Source organism: Barbus barbus, assembly GCF_936440315.1.
Source record: "Barbus barbus genome assembly, chromosome: 27".
Taxonomy (NCBI): Eukaryota; Metazoa; Chordata; class Actinopteri; order Cypriniformes; family Cyprinidae; genus Barbus; species Barbus barbus.
Genome location: NC_136755.1, coordinates 28,234,501 through 28,260,414, shown reverse-complemented (window position 1 = coordinate 28,260,414; position 25,914 = coordinate 28,234,501). Strand labels below are relative to the sequence as shown.

The 25,914-nt window shown below is 37.0% G+C and overlaps 2 protein-coding genes across 4 annotated transcripts; both read left to right on the top strand.

Moving 5' to 3' along the window:
* The first annotated feature begins 3,984 nt into the window (after positions 1–3,984).
* Positions 3,985–24,050, top strand: LOC306847541 (NACHT, LRR and PYD domains-containing protein 3-like). Of its 3 annotated transcripts, XM_079381528.1 has the most exons (12): positions 3,985–4,060; positions 4,171–4,255; positions 4,890–4,965; positions 5,508–5,624; positions 5,751–5,822; positions 7,354–9,135; positions 9,533–9,706; positions 9,820–9,993; positions 12,951–13,124; positions 15,682–15,855; positions 18,082–18,255; positions 19,249–19,706. In XM_079381528.1, exons 3-12 carry the CDS (start codon positions 4,919–4,921, stop codon positions 19,253–19,255), a joined length of 2,895 nt encoding a protein of 964 aa, XP_079237654.1. In that variant the 5' UTR covers positions 3,985–4,060; positions 4,171–4,255; positions 4,890–4,918; the 3' UTR covers positions 19,256–19,706. The 3 variants fall into 3 exon arrangements, with proteins under 3 accessions (XP_079237654.1, XP_079237656.1, XP_079237655.1); XM_079381530.1 differs by lacking the exon at positions 19,249–19,706 and adding an exon at positions 23,755–24,050 and having other exon boundaries at positions 4,016–4,255; XM_079381529.1 differs by having other exon boundaries at positions 4,016–4,255.
* LOC306847554 (E3 ubiquitin-protein ligase znrf2-like) lies at positions 23,763–23,992 on the top strand (the record flags this gene model as incomplete). Its single annotated transcript, XM_079381544.1, has 2 exons — positions 23,763–23,860; positions 23,935–23,992. Coding segments are annotated over 2 exons (156 nt in total), but the record flags the coding sequence as incomplete, so codon positions are not given.
* Positions 24,051–25,914: the final 1,864 nt, after the last annotated feature.

The following is a 25,914-nucleotide window of genomic DNA, read 5'->3' as shown; positions in this document are numbered from 1 at the left end:
AACACTTTTTCATGGTAGTTATAGAAATGTAAGTCACAGATGTTTATCTGTTATAGTCTTTGTTCATGATGAATGTGTAATTTAAAGACAAACAGATTGAAAATATCTGAATCTGTGCTTTAAAATGTTTGTTAATATTTGATCAGAGGGCTGGACTGTTCCCTTTGAATGCATTGTGAATTGAACTTTTTTTTGTACTATGTTGAAGGCGGACAGGACATGTCCAGCAGAGAAGTGGCCCCTCATTTGTTTGTTTCTACTTTGACCTCTAATGCGCTGAATACCTTCGTGAACCTGTTCCTGTCTGAAACGTTTAAGATCTGTAATGCAATTACATGCAAATGTTTGATCACCCAGTGCCAAATAACATGTTTTTGGATTGTTGTTTAAAATAGTAAATGCACTCAAACTAAACATTTCTCTGTTTATATATGAACATCAATTGCTGAATTTAACAAATGGAAAGATAAAATCATAAATGTGGCAGGTAAGTCCTTAAAAAGCTCACAGCCCAAAAATTACAGCTGTTTCTTGTTTTCTGCTAACAATCTTCAGTCCCTCACACTTCCATTACAGAAGCTTCTAGTTAGTCTCAGGGCATCTGAACTGCACTGCATGTTTGAGTATTTTGTTTGTCAGTGAACATTAGCTTTGGTGTGTGCTTTGTTGAACTGGATTAGCAGCTGTTGCTAGTAAGGAGTTTGAACTGGATTTCCAAGATGACTAAAGTAAGATTTGTTAATTGATGCTACTTTAGAGCTAGGAATAAAGCACACATTTCTGCAGACAACACAGTCACTCCTTCAGACATCTCTTCATTTTCTCAAGCACCCCTCGCCCTCGTCCTCGTCTCCACATGTTAATTCATCCCTTTCTCCTCTCTCCTTGTAGGCATATAGATTCAGATAGCCATATATATATATATATATATATATATATATATATACACTCACCTAAAGGATTATTAGGAACACCATACTAATACTGTGTTTGACCCCCTTTCGCCTTCAGAACTGCCTTAATTCTACGTGGCATTGATTCAACAAGGTGCTGAAAGCATTCTTTAGAAATGTTGGCCCATATTGATAGGATAGCATCTTGCAGTTGATGGAGATTTGTGGGATGCACATCCAGGGCACGAAGCTCCCGTTCCACCACATCCCAAAGATGCTCTATTGGGTTGAGATCTGGTGACTGTGGGGGCCATTTTAGTACAGTGAACTCATTGTCATGTTCAAGAAACCAATTTGAAATGATTCGAGCTTTGTGACATGGTGCATTATCCTGCTGGAAGTAGCCATCAGAGGATGGGTACATGGTGGTCATAAAGGGATGGACATGGTCAGAAACAATGCTCAGGTAGGCCGTGGCATTTAAACGATGCCCAATTGGCACTAAGGGGCCTAAAGTGTGCCCAGAAAACATCCCCCACACCATTACACCACCACCACCAGCCTGCACAGTGGTAACAAGGCATGATGGATCCATGTTCTCATTCTGTTTACGCCAAATTCTGACTCTACCATCTGAATGTCTCAACAGAAATCGAGACTCATCAGACCAGGCAACATTTTTCCAGTCTTCAACCGTCCAATTTTGGAGAGCTCGGGCAAATTGTAGCCTCTTTTTCCTATTTGTAGTGGAGATGAGTGGTACCCGGTGGGGTCTTCTGCTGTTGTAGCCCATCCGCCTCAAGGTTGTGCGTGTTGTGGCTTCACAAATGCTTTGCTGCATACCTTGGTTGTAACGAGTGGTTATTTCAGTCAAAGTTGCTCTTCTATCAGCTTGAATCAGTCGGCCCATTCTCCTCTGACCTCTAGCATCAACAAGGCATTTTCGCCCACAGGACTGCCGCATACTGGATGTTTTTCCCTTTTCGCACCATTCTTTGTAAACCCTAGAAATGGTTGTGCGTGAAAATCCCAGTAACTGAGCAGATTGTGAAATACTCAGACCGGCCCGTCTGGCACCAACAACCATGCCACGCTCAAAATTGCTTAAATCACCTTTCTTTCCCATTCTGACATTCAGTTTGGAGTTCAGGAGATTGTCTTGACCAGGACCACACCCCTAAATGCATTGAAGCAACTGCCATGTGATTGGTTGATTAGATAATTGCATTAATGAGAAATTGAACAGGTGTTCCTAATAATCCTTTAGGTGAGTGTATATCATTATGGGGTAGGTCATATAATAAAAAAAAAAAATGACATCGTTTAATTATTGAAGCATATTTTTGTGAATTGTAGAACAAAAATGCCTTTTTTTTACCAAAAAAAAAAAAAAAAGGTAACCATCAAATGACGTCTAGTTTACATATATTTTAATTATCATATAAAAATATAATTTCGGTAGACTAGAGAAGAGAAGTTTTTCGGTAGAGAAGTTTTTATATATTGTTTTCCCCTACATTTGCCAGACTTTGATATTGTAACGGGGTTGACGAGGCGCGAGACGTGCGGATCCATTTGCAAAGCTTTATTACAAAACGTGGTCAAGACAGGCAGGGTCAATGAACAGCAGACAGGTATGGCAGAGGAAAGACACAAGAGCAATCCTAGAGCAAGCGTGGGTCGACGATCGGCAAACAGTATCCAAAACAGGGCAAGGCAGAGAGAATAATCCGGGAACACGGGCAGGAATCAAAACACAGGAAATCTAACTCAGGATACAAGGAACGCTTGGTAAGGTAGCAAGGATAACAATACTCGGCAGCGAGCAAGAGCAAGTCCCAGGCTTAAATAGTGTGTGTTTGGGTGATGGTGATTGCCAGATGGTGATCAGTGTGAACAGCTGTGAGTGATTAGTGAGTGCAATGGATGGTGGGAAATGGAGTCCAATGTGCTCTGTAGTGTGACAGTCCATGTGGTGAGCGGGTGACCTCTGGTGGTGAGTAAACGGAAGTGCATGGCCAGGATTTGTAACAGATATATTTTCTGTGTAAATTAAAGTGAATTTGACATGGTCAAGTACAGTAGATAGCTGTCTTTACAATCTATTCTTTTGTTACTTTTCTCACTATTCTTTTGTTTAGTAAGAACCTCCCCACGTGAACCTCCCCTTTAAACAAGTCCATGGCAAAAGCATGTTAAACCCGACAAAGGTTTAATAAAGGGTGTATTGATCATGTGTACAAATTTTTTGCACACTTTACTTCACCAATATTTTTTTTATATCAGTTTTACTGGAGGGACGCTAATGAAATCCAAAGTCTTTTTTTAAGAACCCTTATTTTAAGAACTTATAATGGACAATTAGCCATATTAACAAGACAAATCAGTTATTTTTATAAGAAATTTGTTATTTTGTCTTGACGTTTAGATAATATTGTAATGTTGAATGTCTGAGTGTTTGTCTTCATCTATTGCTCTATTAAAACTGGCGCCATATAAAGTTAATTATCTGTGAATATTTTAGATTGTCTTGTACATTTAAAAAATAAAATAAAATCAGATGAAGATTTAAGATGTCAAATGGTTGTTACAATATGCCCTTCATAGGGGGCATGTTGTCACATTTCACTCTTTTTCTCTTTGGGTAAATAACAGAAGAAAAATATTAACTGCATTAATGAAATAATACCACATATTTGTACCAGACATGTGGAATTCATATGGAAAAAATTTAATTACTCTGAACACCATCTGAATTTGCAAAAATCAAGAAAACCAACAAGTGTTGGTTGTGCTCCATTCTCCCCCTAAACTAGCTAAATTAAAATAAACTAAATTAAATCACTGTGTAAGGAGAGCTAGTTTTTTGACAACAACAACAAAACTACTGAAAGGGTTTCATTGTATTTCTTAATATAATGTTGTTAATATTAATATTTTACTTGCAATTACTAAATACTCTAATATCCGAATTCAAAACATTTTATTCATACATAGTATTCATGAGATTAAAAATCTCAAAACCTTAAATGTTTACTGATCAAAACTACTACTTTCTCTCTCTCTCTCTCTCTCTCTCTCTCTCTCTCTCATAACCAAACTGTTTATGAACTGAACTGGATGAGCTGGATATTTTTAAACAGGATTGGCAACTTTTGCAAACAGAAGTAAAAAGTTTTACATCGTGTGTCATTTTACACCAGGACATACTATTGCTTAATTCACAAAAACCGAGCATCAAAGTGATTAATAGTAATATTTCTGCTTGTTTCTACAGGATTTACGTGGTGGGGAAACACTTTATGAGAATCTACAAACATGTCGGGAACCTGTGGTAAACAGGTTGAGTGAGCATTAGTCAGGTGAGCTGCTTTCATGTGACTTTGTCATTAGTAACCAAGCCTTTCTTGAAGTATTTTAAAAACTTAAACATGAAGTAGCCTACTTGAAGAAACATGAATTTCTCAATCATATTAGGCCTATCATATAGATTTTTTGGGTTTGACCTATAAGTCTTAAGTAATTAAAAAATGTATGGTCATTTCCTTATCCCAACTTCTACAACTAAAATATATCAAATAAGGTAAACAACAAATGACATTATAGTTTATGTATTTGAATTATTAAAAATGTAGACGAAGAATGTTGTAAATTAATGTTTTTGTTTTTGTTTTTTGTCTCAAACTTAATTTAATCAAATGAATGTGAACTTGACGCTGTCAAATACAAAGAGTGCTGTTGTTACAACCACTGTCATCAGTTTAAAGTGTACTTATTTATTTAGTTAATTGAATTTACTGAAGTATATTATTTTATAAACTCCCCTATCAAGAAGCTCACCCCATTTCCCATTTATTAATTTCATTTTAAGTGTTTAATTAAACAGTTAAGTGATGTTTCCTCACTGTTTACCTTTTTGCATTTTAAGCATCAAACAAGTGGAAAAATATTCAAGTAAATAGCAGTGTAAAGCTAAAGTAAATTTTTGTATTTCAGTGTGTCAAATGTTTATGACTGAATGAATCATGGAGGAGAAAGAAACATTCAATGACGATTTTTGTCCAGGATGCAGGTATATTCAAACTCTTCATATTATTTGAATTCTGTTGAAATACATTGTATGTCACATAACAGGGTGTTTGCCATGGCTGTCAAGGTTAGTGGTTTTCTGTCATATCGTGGCTCTGAAATAAAATTAGGACCCTGACTGTCTAAAACATGGTCTCTATATATTGCCTTAAATTAAAAGATCCATGTCAATAAATAGATGGACAGATGAGTGACATGATCTCTGTGCGATGCCATTACTCTTCAACATTTCTGAAGCTTTTCTGCATGTAAAATATATGAACTGTTGTCTCTATTATCTCTGCTCTGTTCTAATATCTGTAATATATTAAAGTCGATTCCAGAGAGAGAAATCAAACTCACTGGAGTCCAGCTGTGTATCTTTAAAGAGTGATGGGTCTTTGAGAAAGCCAGTAAAATTTGGGGGAAAACACAAATCAAGTGATCCTCAAAATTTCTGTCTAGATAGGTATTCTATAATGTCAACTCTATAAATTGTTCTTGTCTAATCTGTTGTCTTTATTCTGTTTCTCTATTCTATTAAAGTCAATTCCACGGTCAGAGATCAAACTCATCGGATTTCAGCTGCGTGTCCATCAAGAGTGATGTGTCTATGAAAGAGCCAGTAAAATTTGGGGCAAAACAGAAATCAACTGATCTGAGGTACAACATTTCTGTCAAGATAGATAGATATTCTCTTTTTGATATTTATATAGATACAATATCAACTATGTGAATCCTTCTTGTGTCTAATCTGTCATCTCTATACTGTTAACATCAATTCCACAGGGAGACGTGGCATGATGGGTCTATGAGAGAGCCATTAATATTTAGTGGAGAAAACACATCAAGCGATTTGAGGTACACCATTTTACTTTAGACAGACAAAGAGATGACCAGCACACAACAAATACTGCATACACGGCAGAATTCTTCCAATATGCACTTATCAAAATACAGAAATGGGCAATCAAATTCTCAAAGCATTTAAAACTTAGTGAACCCAACTCATATTACAGTATAAAGCCATGAAATATCAAGATTTGAGCACAGGATCAGGTCTCCTCTCACAGCTGGTCCAGAGCTTCAGTCCTGATGTTTGACTAACATCTACTAACACCCATCACTCTGATAACCTGGACCAGAACAATACTGAAAACTCCAGATTCAACCAAATTATAGCAGGAATGAAACACAGCTACATTACTTAACACAACAAGAGATTAAAAATCAGTGGTTAAAATGAATTAATTTCTCTATTTGAGGTTTAGCTACACATAATGTCAACTATGCATTCTTGTCTCTGTTTAAATATTTATACTACATTGATGTAAAACATATTTTAATTTATATTCACAATATTACTGTTTTACTGCATTTTGATCAAATAAATGCATCCTTGATGAGAAGAGACTTAAAAAAAACATTAAAAATCTACCTGATCTAACTAGTAGACAAAGTAAATAGTGACTAGCAACATTTTGACTGAAAAGTTGTTCAATATTAACTTAGTGTATTGAATTTTTGAATAAATGGAATATAATACTCTTATTTGCTCTATTGGTCTGAATATTAGCAAAGCTTGTACAAAGGAATACAACTGATGCATGTCTGATACTGCTTAATTGACCTATCGGTAAGCCCTGTCCCCCTTTTTTACAAGATTTATTTGGAAGCGAGGGTTTACTGATCATGATGCAAGCGGGAGAAGCCTCATGTTACCGTTGTCATGATTGCAAATTAAAACATCCAGCATCAACACTGTTCATGTACCGCAGGGTATGACTGAATTATTTGACATTTAACCTGTTTAAAACGGAGAGGCACTGAAATTTAGACCTTCGTTGATGTGTTTTTGACCTACACTGTACACGATGTGAGAACAATTAGCTATTTAGGTTTCTATGTTAGCATGGACTCAACTTCAACATTAGCTAGTTTTAGCTAGAGATAACGTTACCTTGCTAACGCACAAAATGGCACTAACGTTCTGCTTGAGCAGATGAAAATTGTAACTTATTGAGAGTATGACAACCAGAAAATGAGCGTTGGATAATAAAATTATAAATTTCATTGCCTATCCTCTCAGGATACCTGTAATCAGTGTTAAAAGTACGCTAGGCAGGCAGGCACATCGTTTTACCATTTTTGTAGCATAAACACCATAAAACCGATGAGAGCTTCTGATCATCCAATGTTTCTCTATGCTGCTGAAACCTAAAGAGTCCTGGTTCCCGTGTAACTGGTACTCGACTGCTATGGGCTTACCGATTGGTCAATTATTTGATTGGCTAAGGTTAATTTACTATCATTTTACTTCCTTAATTTGTTTTTATAATTTTTACCTCTTTAATTTATGTTCTGTAATCTGTTAATATGTCATTTCTTTAAGTTGTCAGCTGTTCCAAAGCAGATTCAAATCGAATCTGCTGAAGAAGTTTCAGAGTCTGTATGAAGGAACAGCAAAGAAAGGAAACCCAACACTCCTGAATGAGATCTACACAGAGCTCTACATCACAGAGAGTGAAAGTGGAGAGATCAGTAATGAGCATGAGGTGAGACAGATTGAGACACAATCCAGGAGACCAGCAACAGAGGACACAGCCATCAAATGCAATGACATCTTTAGACCTTTATCTGGACAATACAAAGCCATCAGAACTGTGCTGACAAAGGGAGTCGCTGGCATTGGGAAAACGGTCTCTGTGCAGAAGTTTATTGTGGACTGGGCTGAAGGGGAAAATAATCAGGACGTCCAGCTCATATTTCCACTTCCTTTCAGAGAACTCAACTTGATGAAGGACAAAACACTCAGTCTTTCAGATCTTCTTCATGTCTTTTTCCCTGAAATCAAAGAAATAGAAATATCTAGTGATGAATATAAATTGTTGTTCATCTTTGATGGTCTCGATGAGTGTCGTCTGTCTCTGGATTTTCAAAGTGATGTGAGGTTGTGTGATGTTAGTGAATCAGCCTCAGTGGACGTGCTGCTGATGAACCTCATTGTGGGGAATCTGCTTCCCTCTGCTCTCATCTGGATCACCTCCAGACCAGCAGCAGCTGATCTCATCCCTTCTGAGTGTGTCCATCGAGTGACAGAGGTACGAGGCTTCAATGATCCACAGAAGGAGGAATACTTCAGGAAGAGAATCGGTGATCAGAGTCTGGCCAAAACAATCATCTCACATCTGAAGTCATCAAGGAGCCTCCACATCATGTGCCACATCCCAGTGTTCTGCTGGATCTCAGCCACTGTTCTAGAGAAGATGTTCAGTCGAGCAGAGAGTGGAGAGATTCCCAAGACTCTCACTCAAATGTACACGCACTTCCTGATCATTCAGACCAACATCAGACATGAGAAGGACTATAAGAAAGTCAAAGATGAAGACATGATTCTCAAACTGGGGAAACTGGCTTTTCAGCAGCTTGTGAAAGGTAACCTGATCTTCTATGAGGAAGATCTGAGAGAGTGTGACATTGATGAGACAGAAGCATCAGTGTACTCAGGATTGTGCACTCAGATCTTCAGAGAGGAGTTTGGCTTGCATCAGGGGAAAGTCTTCTGCTTTGTTCATCTGAGCATCCAGGAACATCTAGCTGCTCTATATGCACATCTGTCCCTTATGAAAAAAAACAGAAATGTGTTTATTACTCTGTCTTCTAGTCCTTTTAAGCATTTAAAGAAGGCTTTACATGTTTCATTATCTGAGCTGCATCAGCAAGCTGTGAAAAAGGCCTTCAAGAGTAAAAATGGACATTTGGACCTTTTCCTCCGTTTTCTTCTGGGACTCTCATTGGAGTCCAATCAGACACTCTTACGAGAACTACTGACACAGACTGGAAGCTGCTCCTACAACAAAGAGGAAACAATTGAGTACATCAAACAGAAGATCAGGAGGAATCACTTTCCAGAGAGATCCATCAATCTGTTCCACTGTCTGAATGAACTGGGTGATGATTCACTGATGCAAGAGATCCAAGATTATCTGAAATCTGGAAAAATAAAGCAAACCCAACTCTCCTCTTCACAGTGGTCAGCTCTGGTTTATGTGTTGCTGACCTCAGAGCAGAAGATGGATGTTTTTAAACTAAAACAGTTTATTGGAGCCCAAAATACAGCAGATGAAGTTCTTCAGAAGCTGCTGCCTGTGGTTAAAGAATCCAAATCACTTCAGTAAGTCACACTGTCAACAATCACTACACTGATAAAACATGATCACATGAACATGATTTTGACTTTAGCATGCATCTTACCAAAGCAACAAAAGGGTTAAATTTCCACAAAATCACATCACTGGCAGTCAGCAGGAGAGTGCTTACTAAAGCAAATGAGGAGATTTTTGTGTGTCTTTGTAAGAGCTGATGATTGTAGAGGTCAGTGTATGAATGTGACTGGGATCAAAACTGACAGCAAATAGCAACATTGTCTTTAACAGTGTTTTTTTTTTTTTGTATATAGATGTTGCATGATTAGGATTGTTTGTCCTGTAATGATGTTCGTGTGAATGTTTTACATTTTATTCTGTAGTCCCAGTTTGTATCAGTTCACCTTGCATCTTCAATCTCTGCAGGTTGATGGATTGTGGTGTTACAGATGAAGGTTGTGCTGCTCTGGCTTCAGCTCTGAGATCAATCCCCTCACACATGAGAAATATGAATCTGTCACTGAATAAATTAGGAGCATCAGGAGTGAATCTGCTCTCTGATGGACTGAAGATTCCTCACTGTAAACTGGAAAAACTGCGGTAAGACTGGTGATTGCATTCTCCATTTTATTCTTCTTACAGGGGATCTTTTTACAGTACCAGTAGTACCAACTCAAAATGCGAACCCAGAAGAATGTCATTGTTCTCCACAGGTTGGGTAAGTGTGGAGTCACATATGAAGGTTGTGCTGCTCTGGCTTCAGCTCTGATATCAAACCCCTCACACCTGAGAGAACTGGATCTGTCACTGAATAAACTAGGAGACTCAGGACTGAATCTCTTCTCTGATGGACTGAAGGATCCTCACTGTAAACTGGAAACACTGCGGTAAGATTGTATGTATGAATAAACATTCATATTCCATTTTGCTCCCATGGCAGTATGAATAAAATTTAAATTTAAATTTAAATTGTCCTGTCATATAATTGAAAATGTTGTTTTAATCTTTATTACATTCCTTACAAAGTTTTGACATAATTTTACTATATTTATGAGTAAAAGGTAAGCGGATAATGTGAAAGTGACAACTGCTATATATCATACTATATATCTGCTATATATCATTTGGGGGTATTCAAAAATGATCTAATACATAAAATAAGTAAACCAAAGAAACCAATTTACTGAAGGTAGCAGTGTAGGACAGTTCTTTAGCAGTGATGTTAGCATGTCAGTCTTCAAACTATCTGAACCTTTCTGAGACTTGGTTTATACTCGCTACATCCACAAGTTCACTTGTTTGCACGCAAAAATGACATCATTGTAGCAAAAAGTGCACGTCACCAGGCCCATTGTTTTAGAGGCTGTAGCATTGCTTCCCTTTCATAGGTTCACTCCACGCTTTGTTGCTTATGCTATGGGAACAGCCCCAGTGTGATGTTTGTCTACATTTACATTTATTAATTTAGCTGACGCTTTTATCCAAAGCGACTTACAATTGCTATATATGTCAGAGGTCGCATGCCTCTGGAGCAACTAGTGGGTTAAGTGTCTTGCTCAGGGACACATTGGTGTCTCATAGTGGATTTGAACCCGGGTCTCTCACACCAAAGGCATGTGTCTTATCCACTGTGCCATCACCACCCCCGTACTTGACTTGTCTGAAGTCCTTATACCAGGGTTCCTCAAATCTTTCCCAGGAGGTCCAATCTGCTGCAGAGTTTAGCTCCAACCCTGATCAAACTCACCTAACCTGTGATTTTCTAATGATCTTGAAGACTGATTAGCATGCTCAGGTGTGTTTGATTAGGATTAGAGCTAAACTCTGCAGGAGTGGGCCAGATTTGAGGATGCCTGCCTTATACCTTCCCACCAATTCATTGGACACTCACACAAGGAATACTTCATGTATGCCTTAAGAGCGTGCTCGCGCCATCTCAGCTCAGATTTCTTTGAGGAAGAGGTTTGTCTGTTGCATATCGGAAAAGCGAATGTTGTGTTCTTTGCTTACTTTTTTAGAGCAGTTTACCACTCCTCTCAGGCCGACACAATGGGCCGCATTTACGAAACGAACGTACGACCGAAAATTGTGCGTACGGTCGTTTCTACACAAAACTTGGAATTTATCAATATGGATGTGAGCGGTGGCTACGATCAAATCTCACGTCAGGTCTGAGCTCGTGTACGCATGTTTTTGAGTTAGCCTGAACTTGCGTGCAGCATAGAGAATTTCGGAGAATTGTATAATGACAGCATTTTGTTCATTTAGATTATTTTCCCAAATCGACAAAGTGAGAAACATTTGAGTTTGGCGCAGAGGTCTCCGATATAAACCACAGGTGATTTAAACTAGTTTAAAGTCAGATGAAATAGCACTAACATTCTTGACAACACTGACGCGGAAAACAGGAGAAACATTGCGACAACAATCCAGTTAGAATAGCTTACTTTTCAATCGACAAATCTCCAACATTTACAATGGATTTACTGTAGTAACACTAACTGGGGTATTGTGGCAGAAATAGGATATTCATATCAAATTTGATTAAATTATCAATGTAGACATGTAGGCCAATTGAATGTATTTAGGGAGTAATGAAATACAGGCCATATTATACAGACATTTTGTTATAAGCAGTTTTGTGCATTTGTTTATATTAAATAAATGTGTTTATACACTAAACACCATTAAGCCATTCTAGATATATATTATAATATATTATATATTATAATATAATATAGATATTATATTATAGATAGATGCGATGGATTAAGACACATAGATAGATATGATATTATAGTTAATCATTATTCATATATCAAAATTCATATAATAGAAGGAGCATCTGGCCCCCCTGGTGTGTCCACAACAACTTGCTCTAGAAGATTTTATGGAGACCATCTTTTTGAGAATAATTGAGGATGTCTCATTGGGTGACTGTTGCTATCTCTGAGGCCCATGAGGCACATTGCTTGGCTTTGCTTTTAGGTATTCATACTCATTTTGCAAAATGGAAGAATGGCTTTCCAGGCTCTGTTTAAGGGTTCTTCCTTTGGTGGATATTTGTGTCCTCTCTGCACACTTATCGGGTTTTATGGTCTGAATGTGAGGATGGCACCTGGCTTGAACAGGAAACTGTCCTTGGTCTTCCAGATAAACCCGCAAATGTAGTCGAAGGCGTTATGCTGTACTGTTCTTATAGTGTCAGCGTTGCAGCGTGGAGTGAACTTCTGAAAGGGAATGTCTCTGCTACGCATATAACTTCGGTTCCCTGAATAGGGAACGAGACGTTGTGTTGCTGACCCTCTCCTGCTTTGCGAAGTGCTTCCTTAATGAAAAAATCTGAGCTGAGATGGTGCGAGCATGCTCTTAAGGTGGTCTAAAGCGCCACTAGCCAATGAATTGGTATACTTTTCGATTTTTTTTCAGTGTTTTTATTTTTTCAAATCATACAGTGGCATGTGGGGGGCTTGAGCCCCTGCCCATTTAATCGCCAACACTGAAGTGCCCTTTTGGTCCGAAGTGCCTACGGAACACAATTTCTACCATGGGGTTGAAACCCCATGTCCCCTCAACCCATACCACCCCCCCCTGGCTATTGCCCTCCAAATGTGATTTATCCCCTCTATTGTATGCCCCTCTAAGGACTGTTTGTGGTACTGAAATACTCAACTAATATTGAACCCCCTCAAGCACCATGCAGAAGTGGGTCTGAACCGACTGGAGCTGTTAATGGATTAAGGATTAATGTGGATTAAGTCTCTCTTTCTGATTGTGAAGTTCCTGCTTATCTGAGCTGTAGATCCTGAACTGAGAGACTGAAGGGTGTTATTGTTCTCTACAGGTTGAATGATTGTGGAGTCACAGATGAAGGTTGTGCTGCGCTGGCTTCAGCTCTGAGATCAAACCCCTCACACCTGAGAGAACTAGATCTGTCATTGAATAAATTAGGAGTGTCAGGACTGAATCTGTTCTCTGATGCACTAAAGGATCCTCCCTGTAAACTGGAGATACTGCGGTAAGACTGTATGAATGTCTCAACATCCTCCCCCATTTATTCCTGTGGTCTGAGTGTCCTTTCAGAACATTGAAAAATGACATCAAAACTTTGGAAAGAATGTAGTGTAGATTAAAACAACATCCTCTTCAATGTAGAATTTTGCAATAGAATAAGATGAGTGGATGATGTGAAAGCAACAACTGCTTTAAGGCATACAGATGAGTGTTGAGGATTTGGGGTATTTACATAAAAATCACTGCCAATATAAGTTTTATTTCACCTTGTTTCTATGTCAACGTGTCACGCTTGACACGATACGCCGCAGGCACAAAAACACTGAATGACAGATGTCACTTTTATTTAGTTTTTCAATTTTTTCTTCAAAATATTCACAAACTTGTTAACTGTCATCAACTGATGTTCTGATTCTCAAATACGTGTAAGTGAATGTGTTTTGTTATTTACAAACCTTTATAATGATCTTATTATTTGATCTATAATGTGCGAGGGATGCCACGTTAGTTTGCACTGCAATTCAGATAATCATATCTGTCAGATTTACAACATGTAAATTCATCAATTTCTGCGCAAAATACAATGTAATTTAAAGGAAAATTATGTGAGATGTGCTGAGGGGCTTCAGGATTTTGAACAAGGCCCAGAGTGGCAGCTGGGATCCGCGGACAGCGTTGGCGTCGGTGTATGTACACTCGTGTGCGAATTTTAAAGACGTGGTGCAGCGCTGCACTTGTCATCCGATGTGCGACCCCCTTAATGCTGGATTAGACTCTTATTTCAGAGGTTGAATGGTCAAAGATGACTTTTAGAAGAGGACACCGTAAACTATGCTGGTAGTTAGCTTTTTCCCCCGACGAGGGTAAGGGGAGAGGGCCTGGGTTCAAGAGTCATGGTTTGCTCCTGACACAAATATATTATGCAAAACAAACTTTTATTTTGGAAGCGATTAATCACGATTCATCCCTACTTTCTATGATATTGGAATGATTCTCATCAATCAGCATGTAGAAGCGGGTCTGCACTGTTAGATTTTCCTGTATTTGGCTGAGCAGTTGTTGAGTGATTCACCACTGTATTTGATTTCTCTAATACATAAAATAACTAAACTTGACTAAAGTTCTTGTGAAGAGAAGAGTTTATTGAAGGTAGCTGCTCAGTTGTTCAGCAGTGATGTTCACATGTCTTCAAAGAATCTGAACCCTACTAAAATGTTTGCTTGGTTGCGCACATCACAGTGCTAGCAAAGTGCACATTATCTTTGCCACACTCCATTTCATATGGTGCTATATGTCTCTACGAAAACGTAGAGACTGAATAGACTGAATAGAAGTGGTGTAATAAGCAATGTCTTCTGCTTAATCCTTACTGAGTTAACTCTTGCTAACAAATTTTTAATGTGCTTACGCATTGTTTATTTATAATGTTGTTTTTGTTGGCGTTAATTTTGAGTTTATGGACAAAATAAGTCATATGTTTAAAAAGTCAGATGGTTTGCAAAAATTATGGCCTGTACTCGGAGCCAGATTATAAGCGTTGCCCCAGGCACAGATCAGTTTAATGGATCTTAAATCTTTTAATGAAATGCTTGGGGGTTGTGGGAGGGTTGAAATCAAGTTCTTAGTCTCGTGCATATTGACCGTATACAGTCCACTGGGAACACCCTTGTAATTCACTTCAACCTTTTCAAACTTTATGAATGATTATTTTAGGTTCAAGTATGTGTAATGAGTTGGAAGCAAGCAGAGTATGGCTGTTTCTAAAGCATGCAGTGTCATCTGCAGTTAAAAACTAAACTCAGAATCGATTCGAGAGAGAATTGCAATGTATTCGGAAAATCTCATAACCGATGCGGAATCATTTCTTGATTTGCAATGCATCGATTTATTTATATTTATTTATATTTCTCAGCCCTATCATTTACTAGTACAAATTGATAACCATTCCAGTGCATTTCCACTAATGCCAACATCATGATACAACCATGACTGGATGTTAAAAGCAAGTCAAGATTTGGTCTAAAAGCAGACTGGAAATCATCATATATACCATCTCTTAGTTGTGAGGATACTGCCTTTTCTAGAATTATTGAAAATAAAAGGGGTATTTGAGATCGGTCTGTAGTTAACTAATTCTCTTGTATAGTGTCTAACATACATGTTGTTGATTTCGATGTAATCTGAAGGTTGCGGTTCGATTCTCAGTGCTGGAAGGAAAGGTTGGTGAGGGGAGTGAATGAACAGCACTCTCTTCCACCCTGATTACCCACAACTGAGATGTCCTTGAGCAAGGCACCGAACACCCAATTCCTCCCCAGTGTTGTGCACACTGCTCTGGGTGTGTGTTCACAGTTTGTGTGTGTGCTCACTGCTCACTCACTGTGTGCGTGCACTTGGATGAGTGAAATGCAAAGCACACCTGGCCTACACATCGCATCACAATAGACTGGACTTGTTAATTGGGTCGTGGATTAAGTCTCTCTGTTTGATTGTGAAGTTCCTGCTTATCTGAGCTGTAGATCCTGAACTGAGAGACTGAAGAATGTCATTGTTCTCTACAGGTTGAGTTATTGTGGCGTCACAGATGAAGGTTGTGCTGCTCTGGCTTCAGCTCTAAGATCAAACCCCTCACACCTGAGAGAACTGGATCTGTCTGGAAATGAACTAGGAGACTCAGAACTGAATCTGCTTTCTGCTGGACTGGAGGATCCTCACTGTAAACTGGAGATACTGCAGTAAGATTGTATAAATGTGTCAACATTCTCTCATTTTCCTTCTATGAATAATGAACAAAATTAAAACCAAAACTAATCAAGACTAAAAATGTGTCCTGTAAAGGGATGTAATGCTATACCAATGCCACGGTTTGGTTCATATCTCAGTTTTGGAGCCACAGTTCGGTTCGGAAACTGCTCAAGTACTGAGTCAGATTCTGGGTATATGTTGATTAAGTCGGACACAATGGCAGATTTGACATCTTTCAAAGCTGTTTTATCTGTGTCACTCACTTTCATAAATTCCAAGATGGTGTGTTTCAGTGGCATTATAATTGAAAGGTTGGCAGCTGTTCAGTACTCCACAGAGTTGTGATCATTTTCAGTGGTTTGAGAACCTGAATGAGCTACTTTTACATCTTCATCAGACAGAGTAACAATGTCCTTAATGTTCCTCTTAATACTCCTGTCTATAAGTGCTGAGAAAAATAGCAGCCTGTATTGCAGAGTATTGCAGTATGTATTGTGGGTCGTGATTTTTCGGTTCGGTTTGTAATATTGTTACATCCCTAGTTCTGTCATGCAATCGAAGAGGATGTTTAATCATCATGAGATTCTTTCCAAAGTAGGGGTGTAAAAAGTACTCAAATTATACTCAATTGAAAGTACAGACACTAAGTACAGATCAATTTTACTCAATTAAAAGAAGACTTTCTTCAGATAAACACACACTAAGATTTTTAGAAAAAAACAACAACATTGTTTTGAATTAATGAGGAGAGACACAGAAGTAAAACATGCAACGTTAACTTTTTGAAAGGACACTTTTTGTGTGGTATCTTCAACGCCCGTCTATAACAATAATTAATCTTTAAATTGTTTATTTGGGGCATTTAGAATTAATTTTTTCACCAAATATTATAATTATTGATTATTAAAAATATTAGTTATTAATAACATTATTTTGTGTGACTAATTAGATTCATTTATAAGCAAATCATGTAATTATTTAGATTCAAAATAATTAATAGACAATATAACTAATTGTTACTCAATATATCATTATAACATTATGAAAGTAGCAGATCTTTTAATTAAGCATTTTATTAGAGCAGGTAATTTATTTGAGAATCATGTTTCAAGACAGTATATTATTAAAATTCAAAAAACATTACCTTTTAGTTTTTCCTTACAACCAGTTAATAAGTCACAGGTCTGGCAATAAACTTAATCCAATAAAAAACCTGCTGGTTTAGATGCCATAGACCCTTTTTTTTTAAAGTAGGAGCATCAATTATATCTGAACCTTTAACATCGGAAACACCTAAAATCTGGAATCGCCTGTCTATAATTTGTATTCATATCCAATCTCAGTTTTGCCTTGTGTTGCAAAAGTGATGGAGAAATCAATTAATAAGCAACAGATAGCGTTTCTTATCTTATCTTATCTGAAGTCCAATCTGGTTTTCGCTCCTCATTTAGTTGTACTACAGCAGTTGTAAAAGTTATGAATGATATCTATAATGCATTAGAAACACAGATTTGTGCAGCTATTTTTATTGATCTTGCTGAAGCTTTTGATACAGTTGATCATACTGTTTTGTTATCCAGATTACGTCGTATTGGTGTGTCTAATCTAACTTTATCTTGGTTCTCTAACCATTATGTAAAGATTGATCACCAATTATCTGAACCATTAACTATTAAACAAGGGGTCCCACAGGGCTCTGTGTTAGAGTCAACCCTATTCTAAATTTACATTAATAATATTTCTCAGGTTATCTGTAGTCAGAAAACCAATATTCACTTATATGCAGATGATACCATTCTTTATACTGTATGATCTTCATATGATGAAGTTTTAAAACAGGCATAGGACAGTTATAACAATATTCAAATTTAGTTATAAACAGCACAAAAACAAAAAATAAGTGGTTTGGAAAAAAAACGACTTATGGTCATTTCACTTTTGGATTTGTTGCCCCAAATGATTGGAATGTGCTACAAAAGCTATTGAAACTAGAGGCAAATATTTCAATCTTTGCATTTAAAAAAATTACTAGTGAGTGCTTTTATCGCAACCTGTAAATGTTTTAACTGAGTGGTTTTTTTTTGTGCCTTATGTGTATTGTAATGTATGTCTTTCAGGAGATATTTATTCTCCTGCCAGGCTGTTATTGAAAATAAGAACCTGTTCTTAATGACTTGCCTGGTTAAATAAAGGTTAAATGAAATTGTTCTCTACAGGTTGAGTTATTGTGGCGTCACATATGAAGGTTGTGCTGCTCTGGCTTCTGCTCTGAGATCAAACCCCTCACGTCTGAGAGAACTGGATCTGACTGAAAATAAATTAAGAGACTCAGATGTGAAGCTGCTCTCTGATATGAAGGATAATCCACATTATAAACTGGAAACACTTAAGTGAGTATATGTTGCTTGAATTATAATAGGAAGTTGATACAGTTTCTTTCTAGGTTATTTTCTTGGTAATAGTTACTTACAGACATGTTTAATAAGAGTTTGATTCTGTTTATAGTATGAATTAAGTATCTTAATTTTTTTATTATTATTATTTCAAACAATACAGTATTTCACTTTTATTACTGACTGTTTACATGCACACTCATAATGCGATTTATTTTATGTTCATAGTATTAAACGTGGCGTATGCCAATTTTAATCACAACAAACAGGCATATAAACACCTTAATCACGTTCAAATCACTGAACTCTGTCAATAACTCGCTACCAGTGCCACCAGTCTCTGCTTCTTATCTTCACCCAGAGCCGACATGAAGTTTGCAGTGCTATTATCACATTTCAATTTCATCACAGTCCCGAATAACCATCCAGTACATCCATAGAAATGTGTTTAGCGTTTGACTTAAGTAAATGAAAACAGCGGCCAGTAACACACCTTCTGTATGAGTTCATCATTTGTATTGTACATTGAGGTATAATAGCAGTTAAACTAACCTCACTTCTTAGAGAATGATCACAATAATGAAAACAGCATGTAAACAGGAGTGAAGATGTTTGCTCATGTCGTGTAAAAGTCTTGGAAATAATCACATTATTGGTGCACATATAAACATAGCTGTTGTCTTTTTATACCTGAAATTATGTATTTTGAGAAAATGACAATTGAAATAGAAGTCGATGGTAAATATTTTCGTTACTTTTGCTGTCATAAATAAAACTAACCCAAGTACAGAAAAAAGGACAGGATTGTGGATAAGGGTCAGGGTCAGCATTCATGGTTGTTTAGATGCTAAATCAAAATCTGAATGGTCAAAAGAGCTTTAAAATGGTTTATTATCTCTAACAAATAATGCAAATAGTTGGTTTTAGTTCTCCTAAAGTGGACAATACAGTAATGTCACACACATTTGACTGTCTGTGTTATACTTTCAGGTTTTAGATGTTAGTCTGATCTTCTCTGGATCAGCTTATGGTGAATAAAGAGCTGCTACAGAGAGACATCGCATTCAACAGAATCAACAAACACAAACCCATAGTGATCATCATACACACACGTTTGTGTAACTTGCCAGAATCATCCAATTGTTGATTCAAAGTCAAACAATGAAACCTGAAAACAATTTATTCTTATACACAATTTTGCATTACAATATTACCAGTTGTTTGTGAAAATATATGTACATTCTGGTCAGTTCATATTAGAAAATATTGTTCATATTACTGATTGTGAACGCGAACAGCTGAGTCTAGGAGGCAGAGCAAGAAATAGAAAGGAAATGACAAAATGAATCAAACCCGGCTCATGACCATAAAAAAAAAGTATTTTATATTGAGTTGAAATCTTTGTGTTTTAGCGATTAATTAAAGGTATTAACACAATGTGCACTTTGAATAGGATGATTTATCTTATTGGTCTCAGTATGGATTTGTAGCTTATTAGGGCCCAAGCCAGTAAGGCGCAGGGCCCTATTGTTCTTCTAAGGATTATTATTTTTTTTTTTTTTTTTTTTTTTTATTTTTTTTATTTCAATCATCCGGGCACTTTTGGGGGCCTTAACGTGCCCGAAAACTCTCGAAAATTGGCACGCACATTGGAACCTGCGGCCATTAGGACGCCGCTGAGGCTGGGACCCGGGCGTGGCACAGGGGCTCTACGGCGCCCCCTGGAAAATTGTCAGAAAACTTGATGTATAGCTCACACATACTTGCACGTATTCATATGAAACTCGGTACACATATAGAACTCATTGAGCTGAACAACTTTCACGCAGCATGTCTTAGGCTCCGCCCAACAGGAAGTCGGCTATTCAGGGCTGTTTAAAAAGCGCATGCTCTGGAATTTGATATACTCCTCTGAGGATTTCCATACGATTGCCACCAAACTCGGTGAACATGATCTCAGGACATTGGGGACGCTAAATTGCGAAGATATTTTTGATATGTCGAACGGTTTGCCCGTGGCGAGGCGATGAAGTTATGGCGAAAAATGAGACCCAGGAAATGCCTAATAACGTCCACACACATTGTATGATGTAGATCAAACTTCAGTGATTTGTTCGTTGTATGATGCCGATCGGATAGATGTGACTATTATGACTGAAAGTTATAGCGCCACCAACTGGCTGCAGGAAGTGTGTCGTTTTCAAAATGCTTTGAATTCAGCATCTTATTTTTACTCGATTTGCTTCAAACTTCACCAGAATAATGTCAAAACACGGCCGATGTAAAACTGTGAAGGGAATATTGATATCTAAAATTATGTTGCCATGGCAACGTGTCAAAGTTGAAAATTCGTTTCTGGTGATTTTGAGGCAGATAACATGTTTAGAATGTCATGAAACTCAACACACATATGAGTATTAATGATAGTTAGACACTGGAAAAAGCTCATAAACGGGCGTGGAAGAGGCACTCTATAGCGCCACCTTTTGTCAAAAATGAGGGGGTTAGTTTTAGCTACAGACCCCAAACTCGGTACATAAATTGTTCTAATTAATCCGGACAACTTTCTAATTTACAGTCATTAGCTACGACCAACAGGAAGTCGGCTATATTTATTTTAATGTGGGTTTTTTTTAAAAACGGGCTGTAAACAAATTAATACTCCTCCAAGCAGAAACACGGAAATCACACCAAACATTTTTTATCATGATGCCAAAATACTGAAGATGCTAAATTGCGGACGGATTTAGGATATCTTGAACGATGATTTAATGGCAATTTATTAAAGTTACAGTAAAAAAGATCTTTTTTTTTTTTTTTTTATCTTTTAAGAGCAGCTTCCAAACACTTCATAAAAAATTACATACACAGAACAATACAGTCTGAGGATATGTGATTAATTTCATGAATTTACAATACACTATGCAGAGGAGAAAATTTGAAAACTATCAGAGAGTTAGACTTAGACTGCTTCTGAGTGAGAGATCCCTGTCAGCCTGCAGCTGAGTGAGGGGTGGGGGTGGGGGTGGGGTGTGAGTGACTGTGTGAGTGACTGTGTGGATTGAGCCAGTGGGTGAGAGAGAGAAAGAGAGAGAGAGGGTCTGTTTTTTAAAATCTTTAAAAAATGCTTATAAATCATTAAAGATTTTGATAACACTTTATAATAAGGTCTCAATTCTTAACATTAGGAAATGCATTAATTAACGTGAACTAACAATGAAAAATATATTTTTAATATTAGAAAAATAGTCATGTTCAAAAGATAAAACTTTAAAATGTAATAATATATTAACACATTTTGGAATTGATTTTGATCAACATTAAATGGTATATATTTATTAATGATGTTAACTAACAACAGTTAAATAATGTTGTTTTTTAACATTGGTTAATTCACAAATAACATTAAATATTAACAATATATTTTTTACTTTATTCATTTGTGTTAGAAAAAATTATTCATGTTAGTTAATGGAAAAATAAATCATTAAAAAATGCTTATAAATCATTAAAACCTTTGGTAACTATAATAATTTCTCATTTGTTAGCATTAGTAAATGCATTAACTAACATCAACTACCAATGAAAAATATATTTTCACAGAATTTAAAGTTTTATATGTTGTTCTGTGTGTGTGTGTTTCACAGAGTTGATGGTTTGGATTAACCCTTTAATTGCCGTATCCCTTAAAATCAAACTGCCAGAGGGTTACTGTGATGCTTGTGCTCGCTGGGCACCGTTTTATCGATGCCACCGGGGTGGCGTATGCTGACGGCTTGGGCCCGTCATCGCTGCTCGCAGCTATATTTTATCCTTGAACTGTTCAAGCAACAGACCTGAGTGAAACCATCCAGGAGCTCGGACAGTGTTGAAGTTGAATTGAAGGAAAACAGACACATTAAGTCACATTTTACACTTTAGTTAGTGTATTCTGTCAGGTGTAAGTTAATATGTGCTGAGCAAAGTATGATAGTTCATACGATTCACTGTATAAGAATTATATAATGTAGAAAAATAACCAGTGTAACATTAAATAATTTGTACATTTTTAAAACTATAGTTATAAATAGACAGATATTCAGAATAGAGATTTTCTGTTTAAATAAATTCTCATATTTCCCCCCTTTCAAAATGTGCTGCTTCCATTGATTCTGTTAATACACATTTGAATCTAAAGTAGCGATAGTTGTTGATAATGAACAACAAACTGCCATTTACTTCAGGTCATTTCTTATTGTCTGTGATCTGATCCAATATTGAAGCGATGCTGTAGTTGTTTGTCTCCAGTGCCGGAAGCTTCTGTATGTAGTTTTGAGGCAAGCTGTTCTGTTGAGCCCCTAAACACACAACCTAGATGAAGAATGAGACGAGATACACACACAGAAAGAAGAGATATTTAAGATATTTAAATTTCATGATATTTAAGCAACTAGAGAGTCACACATATTTATGGACTATAATTTTATGCACTATATTTGTGTGACTGTAGCTACAACTATATTGAGAACATATGAATCTCCAGTTAAGTTACACTTGAATGCACTTGTTTTAAAGTGTTTTTAAAATGCAAATATTTGATCAGAGGAGTGGATTGTGCATGTTTTCTCTGCAGACCTACTTGGGTCTGCGAGAGTCCACCGAGCAAAGACACAGACGAGCACTGCATGCTATGTTAGTCATTGTCAGAAGGAAGTGCTGATGTTACTGTAAGTTCTCTTGGCACTCCTTCACCACAGCCTGTCACTCTCTCTGTCATCTTATCCTACTGAACTTTTCTGCTGCCTTTGACACTGTAAACCAACAGATCCTCTTGTCCAGACTTTTCTGACATGGGCCTTTGCAGATAATCCTGAACGAGATGGCACATCTGGTCTTCAATCAGCAAAAGGGGACTCATGTCACACTATTCCTGAACTCACTCTGCTGGCTCCCATTCAATGTCAGAATGAAGTTTGAGGCTATATGATGCTTTCAGAGACTGCTGATGGATCCTCAGTGCACTCCTACAACTATTTTCTCCCACTATATGTAACTGAACCAACAGAGCCTTGATGTTCATTCACAGCCAGGCGTGAAGGCACTCTCTAAAACCTTTCAGCCACACATGACTCTCATGTCTGCTTAAATTTGTCTGTTCTAATGAAATAGATGTTCATTTGCTCATGTGTTTCTCCAAACCTAGACCCGATTAGAATGCCAAAGACAATTTTTACTGACCATAGGTCACTCTTTCTTCTCCAGTAAGATAACTGGCCTGTTCCTGCAATCTTGAGCTCTTAAACAGTTGAAGTTACAAAACAAATATCTGAAATAACCAAAAACTTGAATGAAACATCTTATTTAATGCAGTACTGTCTATCAGCTCTACTGACTCAACGGTTTATTTTAATGCTGATTTGTTTTGTTGTATAACAGTGCCTCCATGTGTCCTCAGCTGACTCCTGCTGCTCTGAGCTCCTCTGATGCTGATGGTTGTGATGGTTTCTCTTTCTGTAGATGATGTTTTGTCCCAGGACTCTGGAGAGTGTTCGATATGTCTAGATGACATGGTTCAGGGGGACACCATCGCTCGACTGCCCTGTCTCTGTGTCTACCACAAAGGGTATGAGAAACATTCACTAACACAGTCATACCTGCTGTCATCTGTGGAAATCATCTCATCTTCTGCTCCTCCAGGTGTATTGATGAATGGTTTGAGGTCAAAGGGTTGTGTCCAGAACATCCTACAGATTAACATTAAAACAGGTCAGATGTTATGTACAGAAATGGAGGCAGTGGTTTAACTTTACTAGAAAAAAAAAGAAAAAGAAAATGTGAGATCCTATTAGATATGTCTTATCTTCTTTGCAAGCAATAATGACCACTGCCGACTTATTAAAAGCAAAGAAATGTTTGCTGAAGTTTTGCAAAATTATACTGGTTCTGTGCAAACACATCCACAGGTTTTAATTTTTTTTTTTCTTGCATTGTGTTGCTGTGTGACAAACAAAAGAAAGGGCATTTTCCCACTAATCTCATTAATACTTTCATTTGATCTATAAATTAAATTATAATATTGTGATTGTTATGATCTAAACGGAAATTTACACTGAAAAATACAACGGCATTCAATAATATTATGAGATTCTTTAAAAATCTAAAAAAGATTTAATGGTGGAAATGATACTTTTCAATGAAATTAAAACGCCAGTAGTGAGTGTTTAATGAGTGAGTCATTGAGTTCAAACAGAAGATTCATCAGATGTTTATGCAGGAGTATTTTTTTTTTCTGAGTGACACACAAAAAAGTAAAGACTCATGAAACTATAGCAGAGAGAGTCAAAAGGTTGGTATTGTTTGATGTTAACAACATCATTTGGGTAAACAATTCTTATTTTCATTATGTGCTATTACATCCTACAGTTAACTGAAAAGTAAATTAATTCAAAGTAGTTATATCAATGTTTAAATTTAGTTGAGTTGACTCAATTCAGTTATGTACATCCTGCATTAGGTATCTGAGTTGAAATAACATGTTTCTACTGTGTGGAACCAAAGCTAATAATTTAAGTAATTTTATTACATCATGAAGTTATGTTGTTACGAAGTTATTAACATTTTTTTCTTAATGAACAATTATAGAAAATATGCAAAAACATTTATTTTCTAAATAAATCTTGAAGTACAACCAGCAGGAGAGCAGTGATGTGTGAACTGAATTGGTTGAAAGTACGGTGTGTTACAGTGAAGTTATTAACAATAATTCATAATAAAAATTCATAAAAAATATGACAAAGCAATTACTTTCCAAATGAGTGTTATAGTATAACCAGCAGGAGAGCAGTGATGTGTAAATTGAATTTGGTGACAGTAGAGTGCGTTAGTGTAAAGTTATTGAGTATGTTATTAGTAAAAACAATTGGCGTTTGGCACTTTGCAGACGCTCCCTTAGGACTTGTCTCTCAGACGCCAGCGCATTTAGATCAATGTATTTTATACAGAGCGGAGGAAACCTTGTTTTGAGGAAACCTCGCTTGTAGCTCGTTTTCTACATCACTAAAAAGGAAAAGAGGCGTCATTTGTGTATTAAAAACGATTTGCTCGCGAGTTATTGATCCGGAAAAGTCGAATCTGTCAATATCTTGCCAACTAAGTTACAGCGTTTGGAACAAAAGCAGGCATTTTTGTTTAGCTTTTGTCGCTCCTAATGGGCATTTTTAAAATCGTTCTTTCACTCATGAACATATATAAAAAATAGAAGCTGAAAAAAATCAATAGTTAAACAACACTCCGTCCTCAGGGTTGGTATTGTATCAGACTTTACACTTAATGCACTTAACATTATATGAAATTCAACTTCAAAAGGTTTTTGGAGTGTTTTGTCTGTCATTAGAACGGCTGTAACTGCAAGTGCATCGCATTATGCTTTCATCAGCTTTTACAGGTTATATAACGTTTATGGTTGCTATATGTGTGCTTAGTTTTTCTTCTTGTTTAATACACTTAGTCACAATCTCAAATTAAGTGCTTATGCACAGGATATTTAAAACGTACAAAAGTATATTGGCTAGACGACAAAACTACCTACTTCTCCGCTCTTCAAGCACACAAAATATTAGCCTTTACATAGTGTTTGCCCCGGGCGTGTGTCACGGACAGGACTAATATACACAGGTA